Source organism: Macrosteles quadrilineatus, unplaced genomic scaffold (genome assembly GCF_028750875.1).
Source record: "Macrosteles quadrilineatus isolate MER2022 unplaced genomic scaffold, UCM_ALF_1.0 Scaffold_14__1_contigs__length_3811126, whole genome shotgun sequence".
NCBI lineage: Eukaryota > Metazoa > Arthropoda > Insecta > Hemiptera > Cicadellidae > Macrosteles > Macrosteles quadrilineatus.
In genome coordinates, this window is record NW_026542607.1 from 1,156,482 (window position 1) to 1,180,506 (window position 24,025).

A 24,025-nucleotide genomic window follows, 5' to 3' on the forward strand; every position below is an offset into this window, starting at 1 on the left:
TCTTACCAAAATATGTCTAATAACATTAATTTACTTGTTTTTTAATTACATGAAAGCATGTTGGTATATTTTAAAATTATATCGATACCTGTTTATTTCAGCATCACACGAGGTTTGTCAATATAATTAAAATTGGAATTTCTCTTGCTAATTAGTACAGTGTACTTCATGGTGGCCAAGATCATACCTACACAGCCATAATGATTCCTTGGATTATTCTATCTTCTCCGCTAGTAGTTAATTTCTCCTGAATATTTCTTTGTTTGACGATCTTAAAAGGTTGTCAACGAATCCAAGTATTTTATGTTTTAGAATTCCCTGTAAATGGAAACACAATAAATAATCCGCTAATACACAACAAGGATTTAATTTTTAAAATGTTTTAGGATAATATATTTGAAAATAAAGTTGGCCTAGGCCGAGTCAACTACTGTATCAACAATAGTTTTAAGCTCAACTGTACTTTTTGTACAAAATTCACACGGGTTTAATTTAATAGTAAAAAATAAGTCATAAATTTTGCTTTTGTCAATATTTATTCAAGAAATATTTCATGAATGATATTAAACTATAAATTGTAAACGATACTTGATTTTATGAACAATTTCTACATTTATGTTTGATACGTTTATCATTGTAAATTCAAAGTATGCCTGTGTAAAAAAGTTATCTGCATTGTATAAGAATATACTTTTAATCATAAATGCATTTTTGTTAACGTTATCATTTTTTTATCAAATCACTGCTTTTTCTGCATATTAATGGTACGTTTAAAACTTACGCCAAAACTAAGTAACGCTAAGGCTAAATTAACTAAAACTGCTTTATTAAATGAGTATCAATACTTACAAATAACGCCTGCTTTGGAGTTACTTTGTGAATTGGAAGTTTGCTCGGCTAAAAAATTAACAATTTCTTAATTGAAACAAATATGTTTAAGGACAACCCACAAATTACAAAACACACTACTTGTACCAACTTCATAAGAAGTCTAAAGGCAATACTGATGAACAGGCTAATTTATAACTTGAATGATATTTTTATAAATATTTTTAACCGTGGTAGGAGTTTCAGTGGTTCTAATCTTTTTCAAAGCTTCGATTTTTCTGTCAGCTGATTTTCTTATATCATTGTACTCGATGTAAAATTCCTCCTAGAAAGGAAAGGCCGTGTTAAAAGAAATTTAAAAAAAATTTCTCAAGCTGCCTAAATTTAATAACAAATTATTGTTATATCTTTTGAATTATTATGAGACATACTTTGTAACTGTTCTTAGTTATTAAGTTTGGAAGGTTAAGGTTATATTCTCAAACTTCTTATACATGAGGAGATAGATCATGTTAGATATTAGATCATAGATAAAGGTAAGTAGATATAATATACGGGTTTAAAGTCACTTGGGGCACGTTTTCCCATAAGAAATAACATGGGATCATTTTTTGGCCACTAAAACCAAAAATCCTGATCTTTTGCCTAAATATCCCTATAAAATTGTCAAACCTTATTTCTTACTTATTCTCCATAAATATATTCGATATTAAGCTAAAAAAGCTATTTCTTATATTTATTGACCCTTACAAGTGTAAATGTAGAGTAGAGGCAATATAGGGGTTTAACGCCACTTTAGGCACGTTTTCCCCATAAGAATAACATGGTGAGCTTTTTTTGACCACTTTTTTAAAAATCCAGCTCTCGGCCTATACAAGCCTATATAAATGTTCAATACCATTGTATAACTTCATTACTATTTCAAATCCACATGCATTCACATGTATATTCTCAAAATCATCAACTTGACAGTGCGAGGTTTGTACGCGAACTCGGGCGCGCTCCCGGCTCATGGCGCGCTCCTGACCTATGGTCAGGCTTCTTGCTCCTGACTCATGGTCAGTCTTCTCGTCTCTAGTGGCAAATACTGATTAAGTCTTGAGTGGGTGACCTCCCGTTGAAGTAATTTCTAATTAAAATTTTTGAAATTTATGTAAAAACTTCTTAATTTTTAGTTAAAAAATTTGAAAATTTCACAATTCCTGGTTAAAAATTTTTGAAAATTTCACAATTTCTGGTTAAAATTTTTGAAATTTTCGGAAAATCTATAAATAGAGGTGACATCAGCCCAAGTCCTCATTCCTAAACATGAAGCCGTCATGTCAACACTGCTCCGTGTCGCTCTCCACCAAAAGTAACCTGATTCGCCACTACAAGGTAATTCATCAAATGAATGTGAAACTGTGCAAGGTTTGTGATTTAATCTGTGATAATAATGTGGCTTTAAAATCACATATATTACAAAGTCACAAGACTTGTAATTTTTGTAAGAAAAATGTTGTTGGCCATTTTAGAAGACATATCAATTCTTGCAACAATTGTCCATACACAATGATAAAATTTGTTGGTGAATCAATTAGAGCTGAACTTGAAAATGCTCTCAAGTCTTGTCCTCCGCCAATAAAATGGACTTTAGTTAGGAGAATTAAATTTATAAAATATTCAATGGATAAAAATGGAAAATTAGTTAATGAAAAAGAATGTATAGCGGATTTTAGAAGTCTTACTACCTTAATTATTGAGAAAAGAGATTTAAAGCCTCAAATTAAAAATGCACTTTTAAAGATTGATGCATCCATTCACAAATATCAAGCCCAAGGCAGTGGTTGGATATATGACCATACTAAGTATTGGCAGCTGCATGTTTACAAGTATAAACCCCTAACTCCAAAGTCATATATCCCCACACCAGAGAGTATTCAATCAAAACATGCAGTTCTAAATATAAGAAATTTTGACAATAAATGTTTCCTTTGGTCGATATTAGCAGCTTTATATCCAAGGAATTGTATCAATGAAAATGCTAATAGAGTCTCTAATTATGTACCCTATGAAAGTCAGTTAAATATGACAAATATAAAATATCCCGTAAAAATATCTGATATTGATAAATTTGAAACACAAAATAATATAAGTGTTAATGTATTTGGAGTTGAAGACCAGAAATGTGTATATCCATTAAGAACAACCAAACTGAATAGTAATACCCATGTAGATTTATTATTATTACAAGAAGGTCGTAAATCACATTATTGTTTAATTCGTGATTTTGATAAGTTAATGTTCCATTGTACAAAAGATAACAATAAGAAGCATTTTTGCAAGCTGTGTTTGCAACATTTTTACACCAATGATAAATTAGAACGTCATATAATATATTGTAAGAATTTTGATGCGCAAAGAGTGGAAATGTCTAAACAAGATATATTACAATTTAAAAATTATAAATATCAAATTAAAGCTCCATATGTAATTTATGCTGATTTTGAATGCTTTATAAACTCCAATATACATATTCCATCGGGTTTTGCATTTGTCGTAGTAAAAGATTCAAAAATTATTTCTGAAGAGTTGTACAGTGGTATAAATGTTATGGATGTGTTTTTCGAAAGGCTATTTGAGACTTATGATTATATTAAAAATCAAATGGCAATATACATTCCCCTAGTAATGACTCCTGAGCAAGAGGTATCTTTCCAAAACTCAACACACTGTCACATTTGTGAAAAGCCCCTATATTTTGATAGGGTGAGAGATCATTGCCATTCCTCTGGGCAATACCGTGGAGCTGCCCACAATGATTGTAATTTAAACTATAAAGTAACAAAGATAATCCCAATATTCTTCCATAACTTGAAAAATTACGATGGACATTTAATAATGCAACACTTGGGAAAGTTTAATAAACATAAATTAAATTGTATAGCTAAAGATATGGAAAAATATATATCATTCTCTGTTGATGATTTGATATTTTTAGATTCCTATAACTTTCTGTCCCTTCCATTATACAAATTAGCTTCCAATTTAAATACATTTAGATTCATAGACAATCCACTACTACAACGTAAAGGCGTATTTCCATATGAATATATGACGGGGCCAGATAAGTTCGCAGAGTCTCTACCTCCAATTGAAAAATTTTACAGTACTTTAACTAAAGAACATATCTCTTCCAACGAATACGAACATGCTAAAAATGTCTGGACCCATTTTAATATAAATAATTTACAAGAATATCATGATTTATATCTTAAAACAGATGTATTGCTACTGGCTGATGTGTTTGAGACATTTAGAGACCTGTGTTTAAAGGATTACAAACTGGACCCCGTACATATGTATTCACTTCCTGGATTAACATGGGAGGCCTGTCTTAGAATGACTGGTATAAAATTACAACTATTTCAAGATATTGACATGCATTTGTTCATAGAAAGTGCGATTAGAGGAGGAGTCAGTATGATTTCCACACGTTACGCTAAAGCCAATAATAGATATATGGGTGAACACTATGACCCCAATCAAGAGAGTGTGTATTTAATATATTTAGACTGTAACTCGCTATACTCTACAGCAATGTGTGAGCCACTGCCCGTGGATGGATTTCGTTGGACAAATGAGATAGACTACAAATATAATCAAAATGATGAGTTTGGATACATTTTAGAAGTTGATTTAAAATATGATAAAAGCTTACATGATTTACATAATGACTATCCATTAGCACCAGAGAAAATGAATGGCAAATTAATACCTAATTTAAATGACAAAACTAAATATATTTTACACTACAAAGCATTACAAAAATATGAGGAATTGGGTTTGATTGTTACAAAATACCACAGAATTTTAAAATTTAGACAGTCTAAATGGCTTGCGCCCTATATTAATTTTAATATTGAAAAACGAAAATGGGCTAAAAATGATTTCGAAAAAGACTTTTACAAATTGTTAAATAATAGTCTCTTTGGTCGAACAATTATGAATCAACGAAAGTTTCGTGACATTTATCTCAAGGATGAGTCACTATTAACAAAATATGTCACTAATCCAAGGTTTGACTGTAGCAAAAAGTTCGATAACAATTTACATGCTATACATTTAAATAAATTAGTTGTAAAGTTTAATAAACCTATATATTTAGGAATGACAATTTTGGATATAAGTAAAGTAATAAGGTATGATTTCCACTATAATTATATGTCAAAATTTAAGAACAAAAGATTTCTTATGACAGATACAGATTCTTTAATGTATTCTATAGTTACTCAGGACTTTTACAAGGAAATAGAATGTGACTTGCACTTTTTTGATACCTCTGGATATAGTAAAGACCATTTCTTATACTCTGATAAAAATAAAAAAGTCACTGGCAAGTTTAAAGACGAATTAGATGGTCATATTATGTATGAATATTGTGGTTTAAGACCAAAGTTATATTCTTATATTCCTCTAAAATGGTTATATGAAGAAGACAAGCAAGCTTTAGAGGTGAAGAAAGCTAAAGGAGCTGATGGTGCTACAGTTAAACATCTCCTTAGACATCAACATTATTTGAACTGTCTTGCAACTGGGCAAGATTACTATGAGAATGTGACAAGAATTAAATCTACAAATCATCATCTTCAAACCTTGACCATGAACAAGAAAGTACTATCCTTTGACGATGACAAGAGGTTTATTCTTGAAGATGGCATTAATACTCTTGCGCTTGGTCATTATAAAATTGATCAAACATGAATTGTATGTGTAGATATATTCAATGCTGCAAAATAAATGCAAATGTTAAAAAACTCCAGTCTTTTATTTATTTACCCTTACCATCCTCTTGATAGAATTGGTCAAACATAAATCTATATTTACCATTATTCTTTGACCTTTATTTGTCTATTACGAAAAAGCCATATTTAGTTTTATCCCAACATTGATGACAGAGATTTTTAAATTGGTCAAATGAAAAGTCATTACCAACATGATTGTGATATACATGTTTTAAATTTAAATCATCTTGTTTGAATAATATTAGGAAATTTACATTATCACGTAAATGTTTGTGTACTTTGCTGTAAGATTGACACAAGTAAAAACAGTTAATATTTTTATGTCGACCCATTGAGAAAAATTGTGTAATATTTGGACTATTTATGTCATCAAATACAACAACTGACTGTGATTTTACATCATTTGGTGTGATTTCACAGTCAGTAAACGTGTGTAATTTCACTTCATCACACAAACTAAATATTTCAATTATTTTTTTATATTTTTCTTGTTCTAATGATTTAGATATTAAATACAAGTTTGTAAATTTTAATCCTTCCTTTCTTACAATTAAGTTATAAATTACAACCGTCTTCCCACTTCCACTTGGACCGCAAATAACACATCGAATATTGGTAGGAAATAGACCCAACTTCTTTGGTATATTTTCCTTAGTATGTACTATTTTAAATTTATGTTTTTGTTGAATAAAAGACATTTTTTATATAATAAAAATGGTAAAAAATGATAATAAGAAAACATGTAAAAAGGGCAAAGGTTTATTCCTAAAACCTTACAGGGGTCGAGGGTTATTGAATACTCTTATAAATAACCTTCCATTTCCACTTCACATACCATCTTATCAGTACTGTGGACCTGGAACGAATGTACGTGAGAATTTAGCTAAAAATGTACCTCCAAAAAATAAACTAGACTCTTATTGTAAAGAGCATGACATATTCAAATGAATAATCCCGATACCGCTGCTCGGAACAAAGCAGACATGAGATTAGCAGACTTAGCTTGGACTAGAGTAACGGCCAAGGACGCAAATCTTGCTGAAAGAGCAGCTGCTTATGCCGTGACAAATTTGATGAAGGCAAAAGCAAAAATGGGAATGGGATTAAAATTTAATAAAAAAGATGGACTACTACCAGCTGTTAGAGGCCGCAAAAGACGTGCCTCAATTCAGGGGAGTGTACCTAAAAAGCGAGCTAAAAAATCTAACACCAAGAGTAAAAGAATGCGGAATAGTTAATTTAGATAGCTCATCTGGCACACATTGGACAGCATATCGTAAAAATAAAGATATTGTAATTTATTTTGACCCATTTGGAATCCAACCTCCAAAAGAAGTAATTAAATATTTTGAGGGATATAAAATCTACTATACAACCGATCAAATACAAGATTTAAATAGTTCTATTTGTGGAATTTTATGTTTATCATTCATAAAAAATGTTTCTTTATAAAAATGGATTCATTTACTATAACATTTTCGGGTACAGAGCCAGAGCTAAAGTCAGTGTTCTTTCCTCCCATAGAATTAAATGATGATTATGTAATTGGATTAGTAGATTTTCAAAGTTATAATTCTATATTTAATGTGAAAAAACCTCTTAATACTTTAACATATTACAAAGTAGAGAAAAAAACATTACCAAAGGGAGAGATCTTAGTTGATGATTTAAACCAGTTATTAGATGGTAAACTTAAAGTTATAATACATAAAAATGGAGATGCATTAATTAATACTAAAGTCAAACTTTTATTTAAAGGGCTTATTCCAAAATTAAATCAACTTAAGGGCAACAAATTAACCATTAGAGAAGGTGATGATGTTTTCTATTATGACCACAAAGCTCCAGTTACAATAGAAATTTCTGAAGGAACATATGAGGTGGTTGAGCTTACAAAGGAAATTCAAAAGCAAATCCCAGACTTTTTCCTTACAGCTAATAATAAAACTATGAAAGCAACATTACTTTCTAATCACGTGTTTGATTTTACAAAAACATGTTTAGGGTCTGTTTTATTGGGATTTAAAGGTGTTTCTACTCCTGGTGTTCAGTTTGAATCTACAAATAAAATAAACATTAATAATGTAAATGTGATTAGAGTAAAATGTAATATTGCAAACGGGTCCTATTTAAACGGAAACAAATCACACACCATACATAGCTTTTATCCAGAAGCTCCTCCTGGCTACAAAATTATCGAAGTTCCAAGAAATATTATATATTTTCCTGTAAATAAGAGAAGTTTAGATGTTGTCAGTATTACATTTGCAGATCAACACGACAAGGCTATTGACTTTAACGGAGAAGAAACTACAATTACTTGTCATATAAAAAAGATATGAGAATTTATAAGAATTTATCTATAAGTGTACAAAATGCTAGGTTCCTAAAATCAATAGGACTAAAGTTAAAATTTTCTATTAATAAAAATGGAAGATTTTCTAGACGTTACAGGGAAATCCCAATTCGACGATAGTGTGGTTAAAATTACAAATCACTCCTATGTTCCCCACAATACTTTAGCAATAAATAATTCTGATGAAATTCGAATATGTATTAATAATCAAGATTTGCTAACTCTACCATGTAGGAGTTATCTGTATATTAAGGGAGAAATTGAAAATCATGATAAAGGTCATTTTATAAATAATGCATTTGCGTTCTTATTTGATGAAATTAGATACGAAGTTGCAGGTAAAGAAATAGACATTGTAAGAAACCCAGGAATTTCTAGTCTTATGAAAATATTGAGCTCTTACAATAAAACTACTAAATTGTCAAATGTAGCATTTGATTCTGACACGAATTTAAAAGAGTTCCATAAAGGTGGCAAGTTTAGTACATGTTTGCCATTAGAGATGTTAATGGGTGTATTTGAGGATTTTAATAAGGTATTAGTAAATGTCAAACAAGAATTGGTGTTGAAAAGATCCAAAAATGATTTGAATTGTACATTAATTGTATATCAATGGCACTGCTGATACGATTCCCAAAATTACACTTAACTCAATTCAATGGGTAATGCCACACGTGATACCATCAGATGGAGAGAAGTTACAATTACAAAAGATGTTATTGCAAAATAAAAATTTGCAAATTGCATTTAGAAGTTTAGAGCTGCATGAACTTCCATCATATCCCAATACCACAAGACATACATGGTCAGTAAAGACATCTTCAAGTTTAGAGAAGCCTAGGTATATTATATTTGGTTTCCAAACAGCTAGGGATAATAGTGCACGAAAAAGAACTGATGAATTTGATCACTGTAAATTAAAAAATCTCAAAGTATTTCTAAACTCTGAATATTATCCTTATAGTGATTTAAATCTCGACTTTGAAAATGGAGATGTCTCTAAAGCTTATGAGATGTTTATGAGGTTTAGAGAGACTTACTATAATACTATCCCAGATCCTATGATTAGTAGGGCTGAGTTTATGAAGAAATATCCACTAATTGTAATAGACTGTTCTAGACAGAACGAAACAGTGAAGGAAGGAATTGTTGATATTAAATTAGAGATTGAAACTGCAGAAAATGTGCCAGCAAATACATCTGCATATTGTTTGATAATACATGATAAAGTGTTTGAGTACAATCCTTTGTCAAATGAGATAAATAAAATGTAAATAAAAGATGAAAAACATTCAACAAGAATTAGTTGACTCTGCAAATCAAATACGAGAGAAATATAGAGCTTTAAAACGTGGCAAGTTTCTAGAGGCTGAAGAGAGGTTCCAAACATTCCAACCTTTAATAGAGCCATTACAAGAATTAAGAAAAATCGCCAAAACAGAGAGTCCTCGAATGGAGATTCTCCCAATGACTCCATCTAGAATATCAATGATACCAAGATTACAACCATTACAACCATTACAGCAATCCACCCCACAGAAATTAGATTTTGGTCTTTTAGCATCAGACTATTTAGGAAATTACCTCAGTAAAAGTAGTATGACAGACACTACATATGGTATTAGACGAGAAGCAAATAAATTTTTTATTGGAAATAAGGAAGTTGATATTGCTAATGATGATGTTACAGTTGCAAATAAAACCTACAAGGGAACAAAAGGTTTGTGGGAATTGTTAACTTTAAAAGAACCTGAGAACTATACTCAGGTTGATTTACAAAATTATAAAGAGATTTTGGAAGCTACAAATGGACATTTAAAGAGTTACAAAGATGGTGCACCAATTTCAAGTAATAGACATACTAAATATCTTAATATAATTAAACCTCTATTTAGATCTGTTGGTGAAGGTTTGAGACAAGTGACTGGTAATAAAATAGACTACATTTATTGGAATGATCCTAATGAGCTTGTAGATAGGTTAAGACTTCTTTGGCTAAGTCGCCAAGCCGGTAACTCAGGAGTGGATAATGAAATAGATTCCATTATTGAGGAATTGAGAGAAAGTGGAATTATTTATTAAATAAAAATATGTTTATAGATAAATTTTATCGTTTATATAATCCATATAATAAGCCTGCAGAACCCAGGGCTAGTAGTGAACCTACTTTAAATTTACAAGACGATAGTTGGAATGGTTTAAACCGTAAAATTGGTAATGTTAAAGATGGGGAGTTTGTAGATGATGAATCAACTTTGAGACAGACATTAACTAGAAAAGGTGATGTCTTTTTACAAGGTAAAACTAAATATGAGTTTTTAGAATCTAAGAATAAAAATTGGAATGCTAAAAAACAGAAAATTACTAATGTGGAAAAGGGTGAAAGTTTAGATGATGTGCCCACTTTACAACAGACTTTAATACGAACAGATGGTGGTAAATTTGTACAAGACAATAATAATTATGAATTTTTAGAATCAGAGAATGGTGTTTGGAATGCTAAGAAACGGAAAATTACTAATGTAGAAAAGGGTGAAAGTTTAAATGATGTGCCCACTTTACAACAGACTTTAATACGAAAAGAAGATGGTAAATTTGTACAAGATGATAATAGTTATGAATTTTTAGAATCAGAGAATGGTGTTTGGAATGCTAAGAAACAGAAACTTAGCAATTTGATAGAAGGTACAGATAGTAAAGATGCTGTGAATGTTTCACAAGTTCCAAAAATGGAAGCAGGCTATTGGAGTTTTTATAATAAAAGGTTAGTACGTGTTAAACCTGCCATTGATGAAACTGACTGTGTTATAAAAGAACAGACTATAACCTTTGATAAAAAATAAAAATGTTGGGATGCCAAAAAACAATTTATAAGGAATCTACCAGAGGGGGAACATTTGGATGATATTTGTCTAATGTCACAAGCTATGCATTACGATGGATCAAAATTTGTGTATGGAGAAAAAAATTTTAATTTGATGGAATACAATCCTGATTTATTAGTTGCTGACCCCACATCTTTGAGTGGATTTAAGTATATAGATAATAGACCATATATACCAGAAAACTATGTATTTAAAAGAATGGAAGATAATCTATTGATTGGGGCTAATGGTGATGTATTTAGAGTTACAGGAAAGGATGATGTTATAAAAAATGAATAAAATTGCATACGAACTTCATAAGCCTGCAAGAAAGAATTTCATTAGAAGGTCTTTTAAAGTATTGGGTATAAACGAAACCATACAAATAGATTTAATTGATATGCAAAACTATGCTAGAAAAAATTCTGGCAATAAATATATTTTAACTTTAATAGATACATTTTCTAAAAAAGCTTATGCTGCTCCACTAAAGAATAAGACAGGGTTAGTGGTTACAGAAGCCATTAAAACCATTCTACCAAAGGGGGTTAAAAACATTCAATCTGACAATGGAAAAGAATTTTTTAATCAATATTTTAGCAAACTAATGAAAAACTTAAATATTAATCACTATCACACTTTTTCTACAACTAAGGCTGCAATTGTGGAGAGGTTTCAGAGAACTTTAAAAAATTGGTTATATAGGGAATTTAGTGCTCAGGGAAGTTATAAATGGTTGGATTTACTTCCAAAGTTAATTCGAAAATATAATAATAAGGTGCATAGATCTATAGGTATGAAGCCTAACCAAGTGAATATTAAGAATAGTAAATATGTGCATGAGAGGTTGACTTCTAAAGTAGTGCAAGTTAAAAAGCCAAGATATAAGGTGGGTGATAGTGTGAGGATTTCCAAGTATAAACATGTTTTTAGTAAAGGATATACTCCAAATTGGACAGGTGAGTTATTTACAATAGCAGAAGTTAAGAATACAAAGCCTGTGACTTATATCTTGAAAGATGAAAATGGTAATATAATCAGGGGAGGCTTCTATACAGAGGAGTTGTTAAAGACCAAGTATAAAGACATGTATTTGGTAGAGAAGGTAATTAGAAGGAAGGGTGATTTATTGTATGTCAAATGGCTTGGGTTCCCAAGTAGCCAGAACTCGTGGATTTCCACTAAGGATGTCCAAGGGAGCGCGCCATGAGCCGGGAGCGCGCCCGAGTTCGCGTACAAACCTCGCACTGTCAAGTTGATGATTTTGTGAATGCATGTGGATTTGAAATAGTAATGAAGTTATACAATGGTATTGAACATTTATATAGGCTTGTATAGGCCGAGAGCTGGATTTTTAAAAAAGTGGTCAAAAAAAGCTCACCATGTTATTCTTATGGGGAAAACGTGCCTAAAGTGGCGTTAAACCCCTATATTGCCTCTACTCTACATTTACACTTGTAAGGGTCAATAAATATAAGAAATAGCTTTTTTAGCTTAATATCGAATATATTTATGGAGAATAAGTAAGAAATAAGGTTTGACAATTTTATAGGGATATTTAGGCAAAAGATCAGGATTTTTGGTTTTAGTGGCCAAAAAATGATCCCATGTTATTTCTTATGGGAAAACGTGCCCCAAGTGACTTTAAACCCGTATATTATATCTACTGTTCAAATATTTAAATATGAAAATATATCAAATATGAATATTTGATGTATCAAATATGAAAATATTCAGCATATTTTTATACTGAAAGTTTTAGTTTTGTTGTTGATTTAAAATGCATAAAACTTAATTGACGGGGTAGGAATAATTTTTTTTTCATTTATTGGGTTGTTTGAAATTTATACGAAAATATAATACTGTTGATTAATCAGTGGATTTTTTATAACTCATTGAAAATTAAATGTGTTTAATGTACAGAAAATATTGTTCCCAAAGACGTTGGTTGAATAATATATTAATCTTTCCATACATATAATGTTCTTTGTTCTTCTTTCTTATTTTTTCTAATCAAGAAAACATATCTTAATAACCAAGAAGATTCTTTCATTGTAGTTTAGAGATAATATTTTTTTTACTGGAGCAACTAAGCCGTTTTTAATACGTGCGTTGTGGGTCTAAAGTAGTTATTTTACTGCCTAAGGAGTAGAAGTCAGTTTAGAACATAGTTGTAAATTTCCTTGCATGTATCGAAATTATATATTGGTTGATTTAATCAGTTGTAGCCGTTGTTGCATTCTTGTCAATAGTTCGAAATATCGTAGTCTCACACAATAGTAATAGACAAATGTATTAAATGGCAATCACTTACTTAAACAGCTGCTTGTTTGCATTAGCAAAATTGAAAACCTCAAAGTCATTTTGAGAGATTATCTTTACATGAAAAATATTTACGTTTTCTAAGTTATTTTATAAATAATACTGCACTATGGCGAAAAACTATTTATGAAATGGGCAAAATATGTCTTTTAACCCACGCTCAATTCCTGACCTTGGCTTCTCCTCGATCGTGAAACTTGAGCTCAGGTCGAAAAGAGTCACTTTACGATGTATTATATTTCATGCATTATATTGTTTTATAATTATTGTATTATAGTACAGTATAATTACTATTAATGTATCACAGTTCTTCCTAGCTGTTACCCACAGGCTCCACCCCGTTTTACTACATTAGTATTAATAAAACTATTGATTGGTTAAGTTAAGATGAAATAAACAAAACAGAATACAGTAATGGTAATACAAACAAATAATAACAGCTGAGGTATTTTTAACATTAGGTAAATGGAAAGTTTCCTTTGGAAAGCAATTACGACCTTATAGGGCAATTTATTTTGCGCAAGGTTTCTCGTCATGACGAACATTTTAAGTATATGGTTTATGGGGGTGTGACTTGTAGTTTTCTCAAAAGTTCATGGGTACTTTTGGCTTTATATATAGATGTATTATAGTTATAGTACAGTATAATTACTATTAATGTATCATATTTCTTCCTAGTGTTGTATTATAATATTAGCCTAAGTGTTTCAATATTAATTTAAAACGTGCAATATTTTTATAATTGCATGGTTTGGAACATTTTATGTTTAAATTTGAACTTAAATAAATAATAATCTAGACTTAATATCAGCTGACCGGTGAAACAAAGACATTTTATTATACATTCTAAGGGGTCCCCTACCTCGGAAGTGGTCCATACAGAATCCCTGTCACCAAAAGAACCTTCAAGATCTTCCTCCTTTAAAACCTTTTTCATTTCCATTTTTATTTGTCTTCGTTTCTCCCGTAACTCCTGAAATTAGAAAATATTGTAATTTGGACTGTAAGAATTACAGTAAACTAAAGATTAGGAGTGTATAAGAGAAACGGTATTTGTAGCCACAGTTAAATATTTAATTTTATAACACTGTAAATTACACATTTCTAAACATAAATTTTTGAAGTTACATCTGAGCGTAGTAAGTGCTAAGGGGAAAAAAACATTTCACAAAAGTATCCACTTCGTAAATAGTTATTTCAATTTTTTCATGTATGCTTCAAGTATGCTTTCATAGATTATACTGATGATATACTAATTTCTCTTAATTACTAATTCCTCTAATTTCTCTCTTAAAATATACCTGTATAAAAAATTATTTACTTATTATTTTAAACAAAGCATACTTAAAAATATACTTAGACTCTGTACAGGAATATTCTTCGGACAACAAGAATATTACTCAATATTTTCATAAACACCAGACAGTTTATTTCCTTTTTTTTGTAACTAGTTGTAGCAAAACCCCAACGCTCTAAACGCCTTCTATTGCGTTGTAGTAGCCCATCGATCTCTATTATTACTACAGCTAGTAGCCATATAATCAAAACGTCAACCACAGTTAATCAAGTATCCAATACAAAACATAACCAAATCAAAACGAACTAAAACACACGATCTTTCCATTGTTGGTATTAACAGCTTGTTATTCAAGGGAAACACAAATACAGCTGATTAGTTTTGCAACACTATTTGTTAATACTCAATATTTGTCAAAATTAGTCTTATATTGAATCGTGTAGTTTTACACAGGTCCTATATTATTTGGTACTTTGGATTTCCGTTAGATACCAAATATGCACCCAAATCGAACACCACCGAACTGAGAACAGGCCACCAGTTACATCAAACTCCAATTATTAGTAGTAAATTATGGTGATATATATTACCATTTTTCTTGCAGAGACTGTGTTTTTATCTGTCGTCATCATTGATTCAGTTGAACTCGAAATTTCTCTCAGTGAAGACTTTTCAGTTTGAGCAGGAGTACTAGTTATATGTTCGTGAACTGTAGGTCTTGTGTTAATATATTTTTCTGTTGTTGTTTTCAGACTTGAAGACGTGGTATTGTTTTCTTCAGTCGTGTGTTCGTGAATTGAAGACAAAGAGATATCCTAAAACCAATTATTCTGTTTTTATTTGCTTGGATTTTTATTTTACTACTTGACAATTTTTGACAAAAAGTATATCGTATTGTTTAATTTAATTAAATATTTACATTCTATGAAAAAAAACTTATGTTTTTTTAAAGTTGTAGTTTTGTAAATATTTACATATTTTATATGCCTCATTGTTTCTTTTTTAGTCACACTATGTTTACTTAAAAATGTTGGCTTACATTTTTGCCAATATAAAAAAATTTTATTATGAAAATAAATTTCAGTTTATTATTTAAAAAATATAAGTATAAAAATTATACTGTGGGTAGTCTACCTAACTTTGTATACAAATTAAAGAGTAAATAATTCATAGTTCTTAATAACATTCATACTCCACCCATCATTTTATTGAGGCGATGAAAAGTAAATACAAAATACCTATACGTGTTGACTTACGATTTTACTTTAAGGTTATGAATCAAAAACTCATTTTAAACTTGACTGATACCTTCCAACTTATAAATATTAAGCATAGCCTAGTTAATTCTTTCTTAAATAGGTTCGTGTCATGAATCAAATTATATATTGTGCTTGATAGAAAATCTAACTAGCAGTTTTAGTAACAGTAACTTGTTTAATTAACTTGATAATAATCAAAGTAATCGCATAGATTGTACTGTATAGTGCAATGAGTTCAATATTAGCTCGTACCTCATTGGAACTCGAAGACGAAGATGATTCACTTGAAGAAGAACTTTTCTTTTTTAGTTCGACTGAAGTTGTCACTCTTTTCAATTTTGATACATCCTCCTTAGACGCTTTGCTGATATGTTCGCCTGATCCGTGTACATCAAACGCAAACTTTCTTGATTTCGCTTTCCTCCGTCTAGATTTCACTTTGTCCCCAGTTTTACTTTCGGCAAGTTTCTTTCGCTTCAACCGCTTTTTTATTCTTGTCTTTTTGTGTTCCAAGGAAGTGTTTAGGTTGTCAGTAGTCTTTGCCTGTAAATGTTGTGCACAAATAATAATGAAATCATCCGAATTTGAATCTTAACATTTTATTTTTACTTAGGTATAGAAATAGCTGAGTACCAAACACAGTATTAGCTGAGTATTATGATGCCAGGGGTTGAAATTTTAGTTACTATCAGTTTTAATATTAATTAAAAGAATATTTATACCAGATCTATGATTTCTTTTAAGATTAGGATAACACAATACTTCATCGTTAGTAGGTTTATAGCTGAATGGCAGGAATTTTAAATTATGGTTTTCTATTTGGGGTTTTTTAGGCTGCAGACAGTTGTTAATTAACTTGAAGGAGTATAACAAATATCACAAGAAAGGCTTGTGCATATTTTACTTTAAATAATTTCAACTGATAACACTAAAGTGTTAAGAGTTTATTAGTTTTTCGACTCCATAAAATCGGTCCTGCAATCCATAGTTTGGAAAGAGCTGGTCTAGGCCCTAGGGTTTTGTTCAGCTGTATGTTTAGTTATAATCAGTCTAAAAGTTTGATAATGTTTGGTTTACCTCATGTTCGTTTTTCTTCAGATGACTTGAGATTGTCGTGGTTATTTTATTCAGTTTACTTCTTGGTGTCGTTCCTGTCCCGATAGTTTTCTTCTTTTCGCTGAGTATTTTCTTAAAAGTGGAGCCTATTTTATTTTGTTTCGTCAATATGGGCGCAAGCTTTTTATTTAGCTTCAATAACTCGTTTGGATCCAATAACTTTTTGAAGTCTTCCTGGAAAAAATAATATAAATTGTTTTCATATTGAAATATAAATTAATATTTTGTTTCAACCAGCCGGATGGTAAATTTGCGTTTTTAATATCTTTACCAATGTAATTTGTGTTATTGTATTTTTTATGTAGTATTATGTAATAGTGTTTTTACAGCTACCACAAAAAACAATAAGTATTTTTGTATAAGCTTAACGAGGTATTTTTCAAAGGAATGTGGAACAAAAACCTTAACAAATTTTAGTACTTTAATTGGTCTATAATTTTTATAAGATTGAGCTACTTTAATTTAAGCTAATGAGGTCAAACACGTTTTTCATAGAGAGAAACGCTTATTCGCTTCAAATTTTAAATTCAATTTATCAATAACCTACGTTGAGAATTAATAAATGTCAACCCATTGTACACAAACTATTAGAATCTGTCATGAAACAACTTAAAATGTCTAGTAAAAGAGGTGGGAATGCCAGCAGTCTAAGCATTGAATTGTTGTCCAAAGTCTTTGGGGTCAAAACTGGCTAAACACCAATGTCTTAGTGCACGGGGGGATTTCAGCATAATTAAAAAGGGAAATTTCCCAGACGTGTAATGTAGTCTCCTTACTAGACAACTCCTCAAGTAATCAATTAAGATCCATACCATCATTGCATGATTGCATACTAAAAACTGAATGCATTTTGCATGAATTCGCTTATATATATCAGATTATTAAAAAAATATCAAAATTATTAAAAATGTGTTACGTACATCAGAAGATGACCATACAGACTCCTCCTCTTTGATTGGTTGGTTTTGAATCGGCTTTTTATGCGATTGTTCTTCGAGATTTTTCAAATACTCCTGAAAGTGTGTTAAAGTTTAGAATATTACAGAATATGTTATATTATTACACAGGACGTTACTTAATACAATTTATTTCATACGATACCACTAGTGAAACATTAGTATAAGGAACCAGGGGTATTATTTTATTAAATATCCACTTATATTTTTAATACCATTTGATAAACAAGTTTTTTGCATTCCTTTCATTTCATTTTTAGTATTAACATAGCACGTCCTTAGTGTATGCCAGCCAAACATTTTGATAAGGCATATTTGAAGATTTACAGATTTCAAATTGCAATAGTTCCAAACGATGACATGTACACTATGATAATTCAAGTACTAAAGGAGTTTTTATAAGTGACAGAGGTGTAAGTATATAACTACAGTAAACTCATACTTAATTTTTCATTATAAATACACCTATAACATTTGATCTTAAGACTTATAAATAAATATACTAATTTTATACACCATTAGCATTACTAAAGAAATAATTCCACGAGGTCATAGCTGATGATGCAGGGAAATTGCATATGATATAAAAATACATCAGTGTTTACAGTAAGCAAACAAAAACCGGACTGAAATACCTTATGTTATAATTGGTTTGATTTTTTCACACGATAAGACATTTACAAGGATTTATTACAATGAAAAAGGATGCCTGCTGATCGCTAAACAGTTGATAATTTAACAGACAACGGCACATTTTATGTACGCAATTAATGTTCAGTTCTTTTAGTTAACATTTTCTATTAGCCTGTATAAATTAATATTAACAGCTGATAATTGTTCATAATATTGTAAAAATAAAAATTATTCCTTTCTGGTTCTTCTTGTTAACATGGCTTATATATTTTCTCTCTTAATTATCTCACTGTAAAACTAAATACTGTATGAATGCAGGGGTATTGAGAAATGGAGTGAGTAAAATGTGCAATTTATAGAACAGAATAAATTAAATCTATCTCTTGATGGCAGACAATGGAAATTTATTCTCTCTATCAATTTATCAATAATATTAAAACGACACAGTGTTTTTTATTTCACGATTCTGAATCAACCACTCGACGGATTTTCATGATTTTTGTGTTGAAAGAAAGATAATTTTGAGAACTAGGGAATGTCGAAGCCATAATTTTAGTTTAGGGTCCCAGTTTTTTGGAAATTAAGTTTTAATTTTTAAAAAGTCTAGCAGCCGACGCTTGGATTCTAAACTAGCTTTTGGCATAAAATAATTTGCTTAACATAACAGCTGTAAAAATTCAGCTTTTGTATCACAAATTCAGCATTTGGATAAAAATGTAAAGACATACTTAGGGTTGACTTATTTATACTATGTGTAATGCTAATCACTGATACGTTCAATTCTTCTGCAAGAGGATGACAGATTAATTAAATATACATAGTAAAATACTAGGATGTTCAAATTATTTTTTAAAGCAATCTTTGTAATCTTAGATTTGTTTTAGAGCAATATAATTTGTTTTAACTAACAGCTGGTTAAATACAAACTATGAAACTATGATGTTATTTTATTTACTCTTATTTTGTCATTGATTATAGGAAATAAGTAAGATTAGTAGAGATAATTAGACCACAGTTTAAAACACAGTTTTAACCTAAATTAATTAAACCACAGTACAAATCAAGGCTCTGTACACGAGTCTTAATAAAAAAGGATAGGCTAAATGGAAATTATTTTACTGCTCCACTTTTCAAGGAAAGATTAGGAAAATAACAACGTTTACATGTTTTAATTCTTAATGGTAGCTTTTTGTTTACAATTGATGTTTGTCTGCTTTAACTTTGTTTGGATTAGGCCCGGAAATATTGATGTCATAAAAAGAAGATCAAGAATAATCAGGAATCACGATTTTAAATTACCACCACAACCTCAGCCGGGTTTTATACAAAGATAAACAGATGGATGACATAGATTGAACACAACGTCAACATTGACCTAGGATACTGCAATTAGACAAACCGTCTTTTAAGAAATCGTGTTCAGTTGTGGTTACGTTTAGGGGCGCCTATATCAGCGCCCCCAAACGTGAAAATATCACTTTTATTTCAACTATAAATATATATTAGTTTAAAGTAACTAATATGGGAAATTACGATGTACATATTCAATGAGGGTGGGTAATTATCAAGGATAGAACTGATAATTTATGTTCAGACCTACTGGAAATTGTGTATAGTAGTTGTATTTTGGTGATAATAATTATGGAAGAGGCAGGTATGCTATGGAAGGTGGTATCGTTGACTAGGTCTATACACTTCTCAATTGACTATTACTCTCTCTATCGTAGGCTACTTATAATAATCAGTGTGCGTCTGTGCGAATCGGCTGCAAATCTCACTTCAACGCTTTTCACATCGTAAAAATTGCAGAATTGCAGTTTTATTGTAAAATAATCGGATGTAAAATGCATATCGTATAGGCCTATGATGGAATAAAAACTTATTTGGTCACACAACATTTGTTTACAAGATGATTTTTCACATTAAAACTGCAAGAAACTTTGCCTTTACTGTATTTGTGTAAACTAGCTGATCTGAATTGTACACTGTTTTAACTGACTACTGAATTCCCGTACGTAGGACGGGCTAACACCTCGTCTATATAGTTTTCAAATGTACTCATTCGAACAACCAACTCAGGTAGTGTGTGCATAATTTTATTTTGAATTATCTGTGGTTCAATTTATTACGTTAAGCATTTATATTGTTTAAAACCATGTTCATTTTAAAGTGGAAACACGTATTATTATTTAGCAGTTAACTGGTATACAGGTTTTAAAATTTAAGTTTGCAGCTTATTTTATTTAAGATTTTATTTAAATACCTCTTGCAGTTTGTGTTGGTAGGCCTGTAGAGGGGAGAGTGACGTCACTTCCTGCAAATCGTAGAGGAAGTCAGCTGCTCCAAGGGTAGGAGATGGCCAATCAGCTGGCGGAGGTTTCAGTTGAATGGATTCCTAAAATAAACAGCGCTGTCCAATAAAAACTGTAATCTTGATCGATGACAATAATTGAACTTTTGTATGAAGATAATTTTTAAAAAAGTTTCTCAACACGAATCTTGAACTCCTCCGATTTTCACATGGAAATAAAAAAGTGCTTTGCTTTTGAAAAAGTGCTATTCCTTGTCTGATATGTTTTTGCGATATAGTTTCAGCTTAAATATCGGAAAAATAAGTACAGAGCTATGTAAACATATGTTGTTCAGCAGACACTAGTTGGATTTGTTATAAAGTGAAATTATATGTCAAAAAGTATTAGAGCATTAATCAGTAAGTGGAATTACCCTCCATCATTCAATTCCCGCTATTAAATTATCGATAAAAAATATAAAAGAAATTTTAAGTTTTACCCTCCATCATTCAATTCCCGCTATTAAATTATCGATAAAAAATATAAAAGAAATTTTAAGTTTTTTGTCAAACAGACCCGCCAAAAACATAAAATATGGTTGTTGAAACAAGATTTGTATGTAACAATCGTCACAACAACCTATTTGAATTCGAATATTCTAATAGAAGAAAATCTACGAATACAATGCCAGCGTACATACGAGTTAATATTAACCTAAAACTATTAACCTTTACAAATTATAGTATTGCCATAACTTATACATAAGTTAGTAATAGCTGCACAGTTTAATGTTTACCTTGAATAGCAAAAGCTAACATAACCATTACCTGCCTCCTCCTTTTTGAGTCCCCCGGCAGATCCCTTTGATTCATGTAGAATCTTTTGGTGGGGATTTCCTGGAACACGAGATAATTAAATTTGTTACGTAGTGATCGTGGAATTTGAGAGAGAAATTTATCCGTTGGGGTTGTTCTATGAATTTTTGTTCTTTATTGCATACTCTAGATTCTTTATCGGTGGCACATTCTATGTGAAGTTTGTTTTTTATGTGACTCCCTAGCTGCAGTCTATCCACCAACGAAATGTCTACTTAAGTATTATTCAATGCTTCTTGTACCATATTCCATCCATACCATATTACCATAGTTTGATACTTATACCATGATGTTACCATTATATATCGCAAGATGTGCAGAATCCCTTTAAAAATTGAAATAGGCTCAAAGATAAGCACGAAAAATGAATTTGAAATTAAAAAAGATTAACATGGGCTTTATGGGTTGCCATGCTGGTGACGAAATAACAACGAATTATAAACATAAAATCAAAACAAATGTAAGGAATTCCAATCACATGTTTTACTTACAGTTTGGGATGAAAAATAGAGAAGTATGTACAGTGCAATTGAATTTTTTTTAGCTATAAGCGGTTAAGCTGTGGTGGAATATTTTTGAAGATGAACCTTTTTAGTGCGATCATGTGTTCATACGTGTCAAATGTTGAGGTTAAATCAAAACAAGCAAACGGGCATAATACTCTTTTAATTGACAATAGTTAAATGGTACTTTACTTTAATAAAATCACTTGGTCATTAGAGAATATTTACTGTGAAATAAAAACGTGATTCCTAATTTCAAATCAACTAATGAATAAATTGTTATTTAATTATTGTCTTTAAATTAAGTGATGGTTAATTTGAAAATAATTAATTTAACATGAGCAAATATTAAAATATTGAATCATCTTGCAAAATTAATGTTGATCATTATATTAATAGAATAATGTAGTTGCTGTGATAAGCACATTATTCTATTAATTATAACACATTCGGAAATACAACAGTGCCATCACATCTCATCTCATTTGCATAATTTGTTGCCAACCAACGCGGACTAGGTTATGGATGTGGTTCAACAAATGTTCAAGATTTGTGGTCAAATTCACTACAATTCCATCTCATCAACAAAATACATGCACAACTTTATGTGATCGATACGGCCTAGGCAAAACTACGCCAGAAGTTAATCAATTAGCAAATAAATACAGGATGATTAAATACATTGGTCGATTTAGCAAGAGAAGGAATCAAAATTGCTTGGATCGAAGTAGGAATGTTTCTGCCTTCTGGGGAATCAGATATTTGTATCAAATACAAAAAAAAACTGATTTAATATGCTGATGAAATTCTATATTTGTTTGACCAAAGATGGTGATTCACTTATGCAATCCAAATACGGTCTGAATGATTTTCCTAAAGCAGATGTAACCAGTTATTAGTAATATAGATTTTTCCCTAAGATGACAGACCAATTATATGAAATCCTTTTCCCGTATAGTGAAAGTGGCTTTAACATGAACAAAACTTATGAATAAGAAACAATTATAAGACTCCTAAAAACCCTTTTGTTCAACCTAAAAAAGCCAACCACGTTTTTGAAGATAGTTACTCAATCTCATATTCATTATTATGCTTATCCTACCTCAATTTAACTAAGATTTTCACTCTATCATCGCAGTTACCTGAAGTTACATAAAACCTCAAGAGTAACCGTCAATTTCGACGGGTTTCCCCTAGTAGATAATGATACATACCTGGGTAAGAGACTTTCCTAGCTGATAAGAGCATTGCAGTAGAGAGACTAGCAATGGAAGAATATACATTTTGAGTTGGTGACTTCATCTTCAGCGCACTGATAAGATCTGATAACGAATCACTCATTAGAGATAAGATCGATTGACTCAACACCATTATTATTGATAAACTACATGCAATATCTTTGAAACAATAATAAATATAATATGTTGCAGTACACAAACAACGTTGCGTTGCAAATGGCAATAAAAAGTTAAACCGTTGGTAGAAATGTTAAATTTAACATTTCGTTGACGAATATAAGGTTAATTATATTTATTTATGTTGAATGACATCTTATGGTGAAAAAACAACACACTATACGTCTAATAACACTATATACGTCTAATAACACTAGTAAATTAGTGTTATTAGACGTATAATTTGTTTGTTTTTTCAGGTAATTTAATAAAACGTACGATGCTGATCAAGAAGCTATCTTATGGTGCTCTAATTAGGTGACGCATTATTTATATGGGATGTATGTGATGCCACAATATAGTTTAATTCTTCGAAATACTCTATAACTTAACTGTATAACGTATCTTGCCTGGTAAAAGTACATTTCGATAAGTAATCTGTTTGTATAGTGTACCAAATTTATATATTTCTTTCTGACTATTTCACATTCTAAACAATTCAAAACAAAATTAAACTTAGTGTTTTCCTGTCGCGACAAATTTAATT

The 24,025-nt window shown here is 30.6% G+C and overlaps 1 protein-coding gene across 2 annotated transcripts; it reads right to left on the reverse strand.

The window, feature by feature from the left end:
* LOC129005035 (tyrosine-protein kinase BAZ1B-like) lies at positions 1-23,407 on the reverse strand. 2 transcript variants are annotated; one of them, XM_054433792.1, is made up of 10 exons: positions 23,299-23,407; positions 21,534-21,602; positions 20,679-20,810; positions 17,747-17,839; positions 16,788-17,000; positions 15,963-16,253; positions 15,042-15,266; positions 14,017-14,127; positions 850-897; positions 1-318 (listed from the first exon to the last, which is right to left on the reverse strand). In XM_054433792.1, exons 1-10 carry the CDS (start codon positions 23,365-23,367, stop codon positions 238-240), a joined length of 1,332 nt encoding a protein of 443 aa, XP_054289767.1. In that variant the 5' UTR covers positions 23,368-23,407; the 3' UTR covers positions 1-237. The 2 variants fall into 2 exon arrangements, with proteins under 2 accessions (XP_054289767.1, XP_054289766.1); XM_054433791.1 differs by lacking the exons at positions 1-318; positions 850-897 and adding an exon at positions 1,009-1,153.
* Positions 23,408-24,025: the final 618 nt, after the last annotated feature.